The following is a 12,347-nucleotide window of genomic DNA, read 5'->3' on the forward strand; positions in this document are numbered from 1 at the left end:
CTCCCAAATCACGATCGATTTATTATTCACTCGTGATTTCAATTCTTCATTTATTGCAGAAATTATTAACATTAACATTTTTCACAATGTATTGTCAATAGATGAGTGAAACTCTACTCTCTACGTAAATTAATAATTTTGTTTTTCACTTATGTCACCCCAACTTTGATTAGATGTTCGACTGCAGAGTTAAATACCAATCATGCTTTGGGAAGTCCAAGATAAAGATATATTAAGTGCTATCTATCTTTCGCTTGCATCTCCCAAATCACGATGGATTTATTCTAACCTCATGATTTCACTTGTTCCCGAAATTATTAACACATTCTTCATTCTTCATATTTTCTTCGCATTTTAGTTTTCCATCACTTTTTTCACTTAGTATATAATTTAGCACAGATGTTATCCAAAGTCCTATAGTAATCTTAGTATCTAGCATGTTTAAATTCTATGCATTCGGAATTGTTCGAATTTTAGATTTTATTTTCATATTCCACTGCAGAGCTAAAATACCATCGTGCTTTGGAAAGTCCAAGATAAAGATATATTAAATACAATCTTGTAGCTTGCAATTCCCAAATCACGATCGATTTATGACTTTACTTATTCATTTTTATTGCCGAAAATATTAATACCTTCTTTACATTGTACTACCAATAGAAGATAAAAACACCCTATTGATAATTCGCTGTAAAGTGCGTAAATTAATAATTTGGTTGCATTTTGGTTTTCCATCTATTATCACTTTTTTACTTAGTAGTCCTATAGTAATCGCATAACTTCGCGCGTTTAAATTCTTTGCATTGGGAATTCTTTGAACTTTTTATTTTATTATAACATTCCACTGCAGAGCTAAAATACCATCATGCTTTGGGAAGCACCAGGTGAAGATATATTAAATACAATCTTTCGCTAGCACCTCCCAAATCACGATTGATTTATGACTTTAATTCTTCATTTATTGCCGTTATTATTAACACATTCGTCACATTGTATTGCCAATAGATGATTAAAACTCTCTATTGATAATTCGCTGTGCAGAACGTGAATTAATATTTTTGTTTCACTCTTTTAAGCGTATACATTTTGGCACAGATGTCACTCAATTCTGATTAGATCTTCGACTGCAGAGTTAAATACCATCGTGCCATGGAAAATACGAGATTAAGATATATTAAATACAATCTTCCTCCTGCATTTCCCCTAACACGATCGGTTTACTATTTATTGTTTTGGTTTTAACAACATTCTTTACATTACTGATACTCCATTGATAATTTGCAGTGAATTTATATTATATATATTAATATTATTTAAATGCGGAAAATAATATTTTCTTCCCATTTTTGTTTTTCACACACTTTTTATATTTTTTACCTAAAATCGATGTTTAAAAGAAATCGCGTTTTTGAGCGTATCACGATTTCGAACAATTATAATTCATTTTTTAGTTTTGATATCTTTTTGTTACTAAAAATATTTTACGTTTTTTTTATAATTAGTTTCCCATAGTCAAAGTATTTATTTTAGGCATTTTTATGGTTTGGCTAAGTGTAACTCCTTTGTTTTTGAGGTCATTTATAAGAATTCTTGCCACAACAGATATTATTGAATATTGATCTTTGGACAACTACTAAATGTTTTGCTTAAAAAAAAAACAATTCAACAGTGGGCCAAAAAACACTATAAAACCATCACTTTTTTTTAAATTATTCTTTAAATGTTAAATGAACAACTTTCTGAAAAGAATGGATTGTAATTAGCAAATATAATAGTTATATTTTGATATTATATATAATATAATAACTTTTGATTTTCCAGTCAAGTTTATGCAATTCAAATTTGGCGGCATGTTGGTTTGTGCCTCCGCTAGATGTTCGATAACTTTCGCTAATGGTAAACCACCTCTAAGATTGAAAATCGACAAAGTTGTTCATCCCTAATTCACTTTACTTTTTGTTATTGTGCCGAAGAACCAATTTACTAATCGCTATATAGTATTTATATATACTATTCAGCTATTCGGTTGACCTGCAGAGGATCAGGTTAATTCCATGAGGTTGTGATACATATAAATACATACGTATACGTTTGCGGTGGCTTATGGTGGATTTGGCCGGTGGACAAGATGTGGAAAGTGCTGCAGCGTTCGGGAAATGCAGTTACTAAGCTTCCCAGGCGGTGTTCACCTGGCCGTCCGGATGCAGTGCGTTTGGTAAGTGGCCAGGTGGATCCGGCGGATGATCAGGTACTGCGGAAAAGGAAATTTCAACCGCAACAGGCAGCTGATCTTAGTGAAGAGTTGGCTGGTCAACTGCCAACCAAAGCCCGAGTGGTTATATGTGGCGGCGGTATTACTGGAGCCTCGGTGGCCTACCACCTAGGACTGAGTGGCTGGGGCGGTGAAACACTGTTGGTGGAACAGGATCGTGTGAGTGGCGAGCTACCGTGGACGGCCTGTGGATTGGCTGGGCGCTTTGAACCCAGCTATACGGAACTCAAGCTGGCCGAGTACTCCATTGATCTGATCAAACGATTGGCGGAGAGTGGTTTGCCCACAGGATGGCGGCCAGTTGGTAGTCTGAATCTCGCCCGCAGCTGGGATCGTATGACCGCTTTCAATCGCATGAAATCCCAGGCTTTGGCGTGGGGCATGCGCTGCGAAATACTTTCTCCAGAGCAATGTGCCCAACATTGTGAACTCCTCTCGTTGGATGGAATTGAAGGTGGCCTATGGATACCCGAAGACGGAGTCTGTGACCCGCAACTCGTTTGCCAGGCCTACATGTCTGAGGCGCAGCGATTGGGAGTCCGCATCGTGGAGCACTGTGCCATTAAGAAGATCCACAGCGAGCACGGCAAGGTGAGGAGTGTAGAGACAACAGCTGGCGATGTGGAATGCGATTACTTTGTCAATTGCACGGGCTTCTGGGCTCGTGAGGTGGGTACTTTGTCCAAACCGGTGGTGAAAGTGCCACTGAAGGCGGTAGAACATCACTATCTGCACACGAAACCCATTGAGGGACTTAGTCCGGACACGCCCTTCGTCAGAGACTTCGATGGACGCATCTTCTTCCGAGAGTGTGAAGGTCACATTCTCGCCGGCGGTTTCGAACGTGAGGCCAAGATGGTCTACGAGGATGGTGTAATACCACTGTCGCAGACAGCCCGCCAACATCCGCCGGACTGGGATCACTTCCATGAGCTGCTGGACGCTTTATTGCTAAGAGTTCCTTCCTTTAGAGACGCCACGTTGGATAGGCTCACGAACTCCTTGCAGGTCTTCTCTCCAGATTGCAAATGGATCCTAGGCGAAGCCCCAGAAATACAAAATTACTATGTGGCGGCAGGCAATAAGACAATGGGTGTATCGGCTTCCGGTGGTATTGGACGCGTCCTTACCGATTTGATAACCAAGGGCTCTACCTTTCTGGATCTGCACATCCTAGATATCACTCGATTTCTAGGGTTACATAACAATCGAAAGTTTCTGCGGGATCGCTGCAAGGAGGCACCGGGCAAGCACTTCGAGATCAATTACCCATTTGAGGAGTTCCAGACCGGCCGGAATCTGCGCATGTCACCCATCTATCCGCAGCTCAAGGAGGCAGGCGCCGTTTTTGGGCAGTCGATGGGCTATGAACGACCCAATTACTTCGATCAGCAGGACAAACAAGGTGAGTTTTAAGTAGATATAGCTTGGAATGGAAATTATAAAGCACTGTGGAATCTTTTGGTGAAGATTTTTTGTTAACAAAAGTCTAATAATCCCAGCCTCAGCAACGGTATAATGAAAGAGTTGTTGAAATTTAGATTATTAAACCACTGAAACAACCGTTTATAGCTTGCAGATTTGAACACGCGACAAAAGCATTCAGAAATACGTTAAAATAATGTAATAATTTGAAGGACAACCTGAATTCAAAGACACAGTTTTGTCCATTAAACTATTAGATTATTGTAGCGCTTTAAAATTCTCGCCACAAAATTAATGTATATGCAGAAACTTTGACTTAATGCGCCGAACCGTATAAGGCTTTAAACTAAACTAATACGGTTTGGTTTATTAAATCAATGTTACTTGAGTTTGAAAATGCACTTGTTAGTCACAAAATGTAAGATGGTAATGTGTTAATACTCATCTAAACGGTTTGTTTAAGCAGGATGGCAAATTGTATTCCAATGTGTAGGAAACTTGATAGCGAAAGTCTAAGTATGTAATTTTAAAACAAACAAAAACATAGACTATCCTATCAAACTCACTACATTATATTCTTTAACACCAAATCACTGACACTTATAAAATATTCAACTAGTACTTCGATTTGTTTACATCGACTTCCAAATTCAAACTGAATAATTGAATTATTTAACACACTCAGTTATCCAGTTTGAATTGTTTAGTTAACGAAACTGAAAGGTCTCGTATAGTTTTTGAAAAGGGAATCAGTAGTCCACTAAATGATGAATTGTTTTTTAAAGATTTCGACAAGTCAATTTTCAGCTTTATAATTTGAAAACAAAACCTCAAATTAACTGTCAAAATCATAGAAAAAATAAATGAATTTGTATTACAACGCTTAAAGTTGGTTACTAATCCTACTTCGTATTGATACTCTATTACAGATGAATTTGGGTTGCCGCGTTTCCGGATTGCGCAAACCAGAACCTTTGGCAAGCCGCCGTGGTTCGATCACGTGGCCTCCGAATATCGAGCATGCAGGGAACGCATTGGCATCGCAGACTACAGCTCCTTTACCAAGTATGACTTCTGGTCAAAGGGCAACGAGGTAGTTGAGCTGCTGCAATACCTTTGCTCCAATGATGTGGACGTGGCTGTTGGCTCCATAATTCACACCGGCATGCAGAATCCCAATGGTGGCTACGAGAACGATTGCTCCTTGGCTCGGCTCTCTGAGAGGCAGTAAGTAGTTGCTTAAACATTCTGTTCCTTTGATTAATGAGTTGACATTCTTTCAGCTACATGATGATTGCACCCACCATCCAGCAGACCCGTTCAATGTGCTGGATACGAAAACATATGCCCGATCACCTCAGGGCCAAGGTGAATGTTGCGGATGTGACCTCTATGTACACAGCTATCTGCATCCTGGGACCCTATTCGAGAATTCTGCTCTCAGAGCTTTCTGACACTGATCTCACGCCCAAAAGCTTTCCCTTCTTTACGTACAAGGTGGGTATTATTCCTAAAAGAAGTTTTATTTTATTAATATCTTAATACTAATGACAAAATCTTTTCCAGGAACTGGATGTGGGCTTGGCCGACGGTATCAGAGTGCTGAATATAACCCACACGGGTGAGTTGGGTTATGTCCTCTATATCCCCAACGAATATGCTCTGCATGTGTATTCTCGACTTTACCAGGCAGGCCAAAGGTTCAACATACAGCATGCAGGTGAGTTGCAAAAACCAGAAATACTCTTTTTCTTTCTTCAATCGTATCTTTTGACCATTTTAGGTTACTACGCCACCCGAGCCCTGCGCATTGAAAAGTTTTATGCCTTTTGGGGCCAGGATCTGGACACCTTTACCACGCCGCTGGAGTGCGGACGCAGTTGGCGCGTCAAGTTGAATGTGGGTTATAGAATGAACAATCTAGCAAGATCAAAAAGCAATGTTGAATAATGTCTTTACAGAAACCCATCGACTTCATTGGTCGTAATGCACTGCTCAAACAGCGCGAGGAGGGCGTTAAGCGAATGTATGTGCAGCTGTTGCTGAACGACCACGACCACGAGGTGGATATGTGGTGCTGGGGCGGCGAACCCATCTACCGCGATGGAGTTTACGTGGGTATGACCACCACCACTGGCTATGGTTACACGTTCGAGAAGCAAGTATGCCTCGGATTCGTGCGCAACTTCGACGACGAGGGACGAGAGCTGGCGGTGACCAATGAATACGTATTGTCCGGCCACTATGAAGTAGAGGTGGCCGGCGTGCGGTTCGAGGCCAAGGTCAATCTGCATTCACCTAATCTACCCACCAAGTTCCCGGATCGGGAACGCGAAGCCTATCACGCCACGCGCGACAAGCCGGACGAGACGGATCTGTTATCGTTCGGCGGTTTCACCACGGTCAAAGGCACCGGAACGCCAACGGACGGGCACGGACTTTAGGAAGTGTCGCGGAGCTGGGCTCCTGACCAATAATATATATTATCCGCCATCTGGCCAGGCCAAGCAAGAGGCCCTTCGTTCATTTCTAGTTCAACTCGAGAGTCTCAAAAGCAAAGCGCGATATTATTCGGTTTAGTACGTTAAGGAATCGAGGAATATGAGCCAGGTAAATGGTTGCCAAAATTCAATAGTAATTGCTATAAAATATACTTTTCCTGTAGCCCAAAAAGAAACATTTGAAATAATCATTTGACCTTAAAACTTAAGAAACTTAGTCTCGATTTCGTGTTGATGATGAACATAACAAATCAGGAAAAGTATATTTTATGCTGAAACCGTAGATTTGGTGGAAGTTTGTTACGAGTAAGGCAGCTATTTGCATGCTCAGTCAGTAGATTTGATATGATTAACAAGGGCATTCGTGGTTACTGTGGTTTGGGTTTTATTTAAATTGAAGAAAATGTTTTGTAAAATGATTTGGTTACCAAAGTAAACATCGAAACTATTTGTAAAAAAGCCCAAGAAAGCCAAGCTCTATATCTATATCTTGTTCTCTCTTGAGTTTCCGTTTTGTTCGTCTATCATCAGACGTTAAGTGTCAATTAAACATTAAAAATAGTGTATAAATGCGGTTATATGTCCGTGTATATCTAAGAATCTTCCGTGATATTGGAATAATTAAGGATTGTATGCACATTGTTAAAAAGAAAACAGCACAAAAGAAAAAAAAATGTTAAAATATTTGCTCAAAGCTGGCTTTGCTTCTACTTTAGACAAGGCAAACTCTATAGTTGGAAAACAAAATTAATGAAAATTTACATAGATAAGCGATAAATATGAAATGTTTTTGAGCAGTTTTGCAAAAAGTTTTGATTGACGTTTTTTTTTTCTACTAACCCAGACGATTGACTTTGTATATGATGGTGTGAGATTGTGTAGAACTTACACCATATTATAAATCATATTGTACTATATTTATACAAATACATTTACTGTTTACAAAAGCTTTATAAGATGTTGATCCCCACCCGTGAGCTGCCAAAAAGTTTAGCAGCTGTTCGTGTTGCTCGGGGTGTGTTGGTTTTTCGCTTGATTTTTGGCTTTTGGTTTTTGGCCAAGACATTCAGGCTGGCAGTCAGGCAGGCGTGTGCTAATGCCCAGAAAACTCTGGTACCAAGATTGCAGCACATGTTTTGGCCAAGTTTCGACGACTGGCTGCTGCTGCTGCTGCTTGGCTTATGCTTTGCTTTGCTTTGCTAGCACAAAGTTTGCTTCCCCAAAAATACAGAATACAAAATACAGGCTACCGGTGGTCGGTGTCTGTTGTTGTTTCAAAGCACCCCCCCTCCACCCCACCCCTCTGACTTGTCCTGGAGGCACTTTTGGCCACGCTTGGCTAACTCTTCTGGCCAAGTTCTCCGTTCTCCGGCCTCCATTCGCCATTCCCCCAGTTGTGTAGGATTACAAACTATCTTTTTGTTAGTAATTAGCTGCACACGATAAACGTGACATTATTATTGTTGCCAGGCAGTTGGGCAAAAGTTTGGCTCTGATCTGAGAGACTTGAGGGACCTCGCTTCGGACCATTTGTTGGATTTGTTGGCCTGCCTTCTTGGCTGTTGCTCTGGCTGTGGCCCATTTGAATTTTGCGAGGATGAGGATGAGGAGCTGCTAAGCTCGCCGGGCCGTTTTACAAATGAGCATTTGTTAAATCAAAAATTCAAGTGGCAACGCCGCACTCCAATGGCGCCAGCCATCCAGCTAGCCAGCTCTTCATCATCCATAGCCATAGCCATAGCCACATCCACATCCCAGCAATGATCAATTTTGAGACTCCCTCCCCCCTCACTTTGTCCCTCCAATACCGAAGAACTACTCACTGTCTGGTGGCTCCTCCTTCGGGTCGTGTAATTTATGCCCATTTATTGTGTGGTCGCTCCTACTGTCTTGCCTGTGGTTTCTGCGGAGAGCAATCACTGAATTTGCATACAAATGTCCCGTCTCCATGGCATCCCATATCCCCAAACCGACGTGGTCTTGGACTCAGATTCTGATTCCGAATCAGATTTTGATTTCGATTTCCAGTTCCAGTCCCCGGTCGCCATCGTCGTCGCAATTCTCCGACCGCGTGTCTAGGGTCAATTTCAATTTGTGGTCTGGAAACTGGAAGCAAGAGGACATTAGACTTTGGCTATATGTATGTTCATATGGAAAGATAATGCTGGACGAAATATTTCGGCAAATATTATCAATCGAAATTATTACCAGGAACAAACGCGTGCCCATGCGCACGAGCGCGAGTTTAGTTACAATTTTACGTTTTTTCTAGAAAGTAATTAAAATTGCGAATTTGGATATAAAATATTGGTCGAAAGAGGTTAGAAAAACCTTTCTCCTTCATTGATGTTCTTTACTTCTAGTAACTTCTCCTTTCTGGCTTTGTTGAAATAGGTAAATTCCAATTTTTCCGAAACGCGGACAGCTTTTCTACAATTTATTATTTCTACTTGTGATCAAATCTGTTTTCCTTACAATGAATTAATATTTCGAATTTGGATAGAAAGTATTTGTTCAAAAAAAGTTAGGGAAACCAGTACCCACCCTCCATTGATTTCCTTTACTCCGAGAAGTTTTTCGTTTCGTTTTGATAAAATAGGTTAGGAAAATTCCAATTTTCCCTAAACGCGACATGCTTTACCAGTTTTTAGGTTAGGAAAACTGTGCAACTCTCCTATATTGCTTCTTTTTTATACTCTGGAAACTTCTTATGAAGGAATCTGAAATATTTAAGAGCACGTGCTTTGCAAAAAAAAAAGGAAAACTCAAATTTTCCCTATATGCGGACCTGCTTTACCGGTGTTTTAGGTTAGGTTAGGTTAGGAAAACTTTGCAACTTCCCTATATTACTGCCTCTTTCAAGTCTAGAAACTTCTTTAAATGGAATCCAAAATGTTTAAGAGTAAGAAATAGGTTAGAAAAACTTAAATTTTTCCGAAATGCGAACTACTTTTCCAGAATTTCATGCTTGCTACTCTGGTGGTTGTTGCGCCTGCGCACGCACGCAAACTTTGCCGTATTGCAGTTTTCGTAAGCAATTTTTAAGCTTTCTCCAGGAAAATCTACGTTTTTACTTCAAAATTCGAGAATATTCTTCGAAATAGGTTAGGAAAACTTGGAGAAATACCAAAATTTATATTTCCATTTATTTTCATAACTTTTTTTTCCAAACTAAAACTAACTTCTAAAAATGCACCCTAGCAAGTGTTTGGTTGAACGCTAGGAAAACTTAAACTTTCCCGAAACGCAGACTGATTTTAAGGAATTTTCCTTTGGATTCTTTGGTAATTTCTGCGCATTCGCAGGTTGCTTTGTTGTAATTCGAAATAGATGAAGAAAGAAGATTTCCCGAAACATGAAATGCTTTTTTCTTCTATTTCTAGAAACTTCTTTTTCTCAGAATTCAAAAATGTAAAAATTTAAAAATATTAGTTTTGTTTTTATCCACTCTTAGTTTTCACCGCAGTTGCACATCCTTTTTTAATTTCCTTACACTTTTTTGTGTTAACTTACTTCTTTTTAACTTACTTCTTACTTACTTTTTTATTAAGAACTTCCAATTTTTAGTCAGCTTTTCAGGAGAACTTAAGTGCCTGACGTCTGACCGGCAAAAGAAAGAATTCTCGGAAATAGAGCTGAGATTTAGGGAATTTTTTGGTAGAATTTAGTATTTTAACGGACAGTACCGCTTCAGGGCTGCCATATCATATATCGATTACCTGAAAGCTTATAATCGAAATACCAGACATTAAACAGTGACTTTATGCCTTATGATTTTTGCTATGAAAACTTTAGACAAAATTTAAACTTTATATGGAAACTAAACTCTAAGAAATAAAAACTAAAATCTGGTTTTACCTTCAAAATGAAATGTTTATTAGAAATGCAAAAAATTTGAATATTTTTCGTAACTTGATTATAAATCAAAGCAACTTAACTGATAAATAAAAACTCCTTGGAATATTGTAGCATTGGAAATTGCTTTTAAAATAAAATAATAATAAATATTTAACAAAAAATAGTTAACAGTAGAAGTCACAGCTTTTGAGAGTTGCCAATACCAAAGTTTAAGTTAACATAACGCATAATTGAGTTAGAGGTGGACATGGAATTCTGGGAATTGGTCAGTGTCCTATTGTTTACATTGCATTGCTTGCAAAGGCAAAACACTTAAATTCTTGCTGAAGATAATTGGAGATTGTATAAGATTTATAAAACTGATCTGGGTTAAGTTAAGAGAAAAGCACAGGAGGGGATTATTTTGCGGATGAAAGAGGAGTCAGCTGAAAATAGGCGAATATTTGTGATAACCTCACTTATTAAGTTTTGGTAGCATGTGGAGTTATTTTACAAAGCTATTCAAGTTTTTAAAACATTTTTTATTCTTTTTTTTTAGCTCCATGTGCTTGGCAGGGATTAAACTTCGAAGTTACCCACAGATAAAGCCCAAAAAGATGTTCGATTGGCTAAGAAGAATGGAACTTCCCATGGTAAGTAGAATATTTGTTTTTCTTTAATGATTATGATTACTTTTAAATTTCTTTTAAATGAGTTGCAAATAGCATAGCTAAGTTCTATATAGAGGGATACAAAAAAACAAATCATAGACAATCTTTAAATCTTGTCATTAATACTCGACAGGTTTTCTCATTAGGCTATTGTTTATTATTTAACAATTTTTGTAAAGAGATTCGTTCAGTGAAATTTCAAAATCGAACTCCTATCAGTTCCCTGCTCTCTTTTTGTTGCCTTAGGAAATCATATCCCAACCTGTTCCCTACCAAAAACCCAAACCAAATGTGAACAATACACGGCCCGTAATCATTTCGGAACAATCAGTGTCCTCCGTGTCCGTTTGCTTCAATATTTGCCCATCCAGGAGAGGGATTCAGGATGAATGAGGGGATGGAGCTTTGGGCCTCGGCCTTCGATGTTTGCACAAAATTAACAAATGCCGAAATTCCGAAATGCCAGAGACCATGGAGGTCCGGGATTAGTTTCGATGGGATAATGATTTCAAATCTCTGGCCGAAAGTAATGCGCCTCATTAGAGGTTAAGCTCCCGGCTACCAGATCCGTTGGCTTTGCTTTCCGTCGCCTTCGGCCATGTGGATTCCGTCCGGATTTCGTTCGGCCAAGAGAGAGAGATGCCTTTGTTTGCCTAATTTTCCACGTTGATTTTCTAGCCGCAAAACAAATGAAACGTTCGCCGCATATTAAGCATCTAATTTAATTTACCAGAACCAAAAACCCAAAAACCTAAACAGAAAAGGAAAACCGAAACTGTAACTGAAGCTGTGGTCGGGGAAAAAGAAGTGGAAAAGTCAACCCCCGGGACGACCATTGGGTGGTGGGTTGGGCTTTTTGGATTTTGGGCTGGCTTAAATGCTTCATAATGAAAATCTGTGATATCTAGCGTTTCGACTTTGATTTTTCCCTTCTGTTTGCCGTCGCTCAAGTGGTTGATGTTGATTGTCTGTCAATAGAGGTCCGGAGATTTGGAGCGCGGTACTCGGCGACATGTCCGTCCTTTGGGATTACAACTTTCGAGTGCCGGGCACGTTCCAAGAAGTTATTAGTGACCGTGCCTAAGCCTTTGATTGCCCAGCCAGCCAGCAAGTCAGCTACCCATCTTCTGAGCCAAATCAATCCTAATTTGTTTATGGCATTCTTATTGCTTTTAAATTCCTTGAGATCTCAGCTTCGGATTGGTTCGCCTTTTTCACAGTGGCTTTCCTCAGATGGGTGACAAAGATGTGGTGCTAAAGTCAAGCCACTTGCCAGAGGAAAGCATAGTAAAAGGCAAATGAGTCTTAAGTTTCAGAAAATGTACAGATTTTGCTGTGAAAAATGTTATTTTAAAATGAGTTTTCCTATGCAAAAACTAGGAAAGCCTTAACTTTTATAATATTTGGCCATTATTTAAAATTAAATTCTTAAAAATTCTATAAAATTTCCCAATAAACTGAAGGACACTGTAGCAAACCAAGTGATCCACCTCCGTTTCTGCGACACCACCCATCGTACCACCAGTACCACCGTGACATGACACGCTTCGCTTTCCGCGCCTTTGCATGCGACGAGTTTGTCACTGTGATTTATGCCTGAGAGGGTTGCACCACAGCACCGCCAAAGAGGGGAATGGAAGG

General features: G+C 39.5%; 1 protein-coding gene across 1 annotated transcript; it reads left to right on the forward strand.

Annotated features, from left to right (window-relative positions):
- The first annotated feature begins 1,929 nt into the window (after positions 1-1,929).
- LOC108103545 (pyruvate dehydrogenase phosphatase regulatory subunit, mitochondrial) lies at positions 1,930-7,145 on the forward strand. The gene is made up of 6 exons (XM_017209073.2): positions 1,930-3,677; positions 4,627-4,924; positions 4,981-5,194; positions 5,264-5,417; positions 5,481-5,596; positions 5,659-7,145. Exons 1-6 carry the CDS (start codon positions 2,129-2,131, stop codon positions 6,139-6,141), a joined length of 2,814 nt encoding a protein of 937 aa, XP_017064562.1. The 5' UTR covers positions 1,930-2,128; the 3' UTR covers positions 6,142-7,145.
- Positions 7,146-12,347: the final 5,202 nt, after the last annotated feature.

The sequence above is a fragment of the Drosophila eugracilis genome, unplaced genomic scaffold, assembly GCF_018153835.1.
Source record: "Drosophila eugracilis isolate 14026-0451.02 unplaced genomic scaffold, ASM1815383v1 contig_2147, whole genome shotgun sequence".
NCBI lineage: Eukaryota > Metazoa > Arthropoda > Insecta > Diptera > Drosophilidae > Drosophila > Drosophila eugracilis.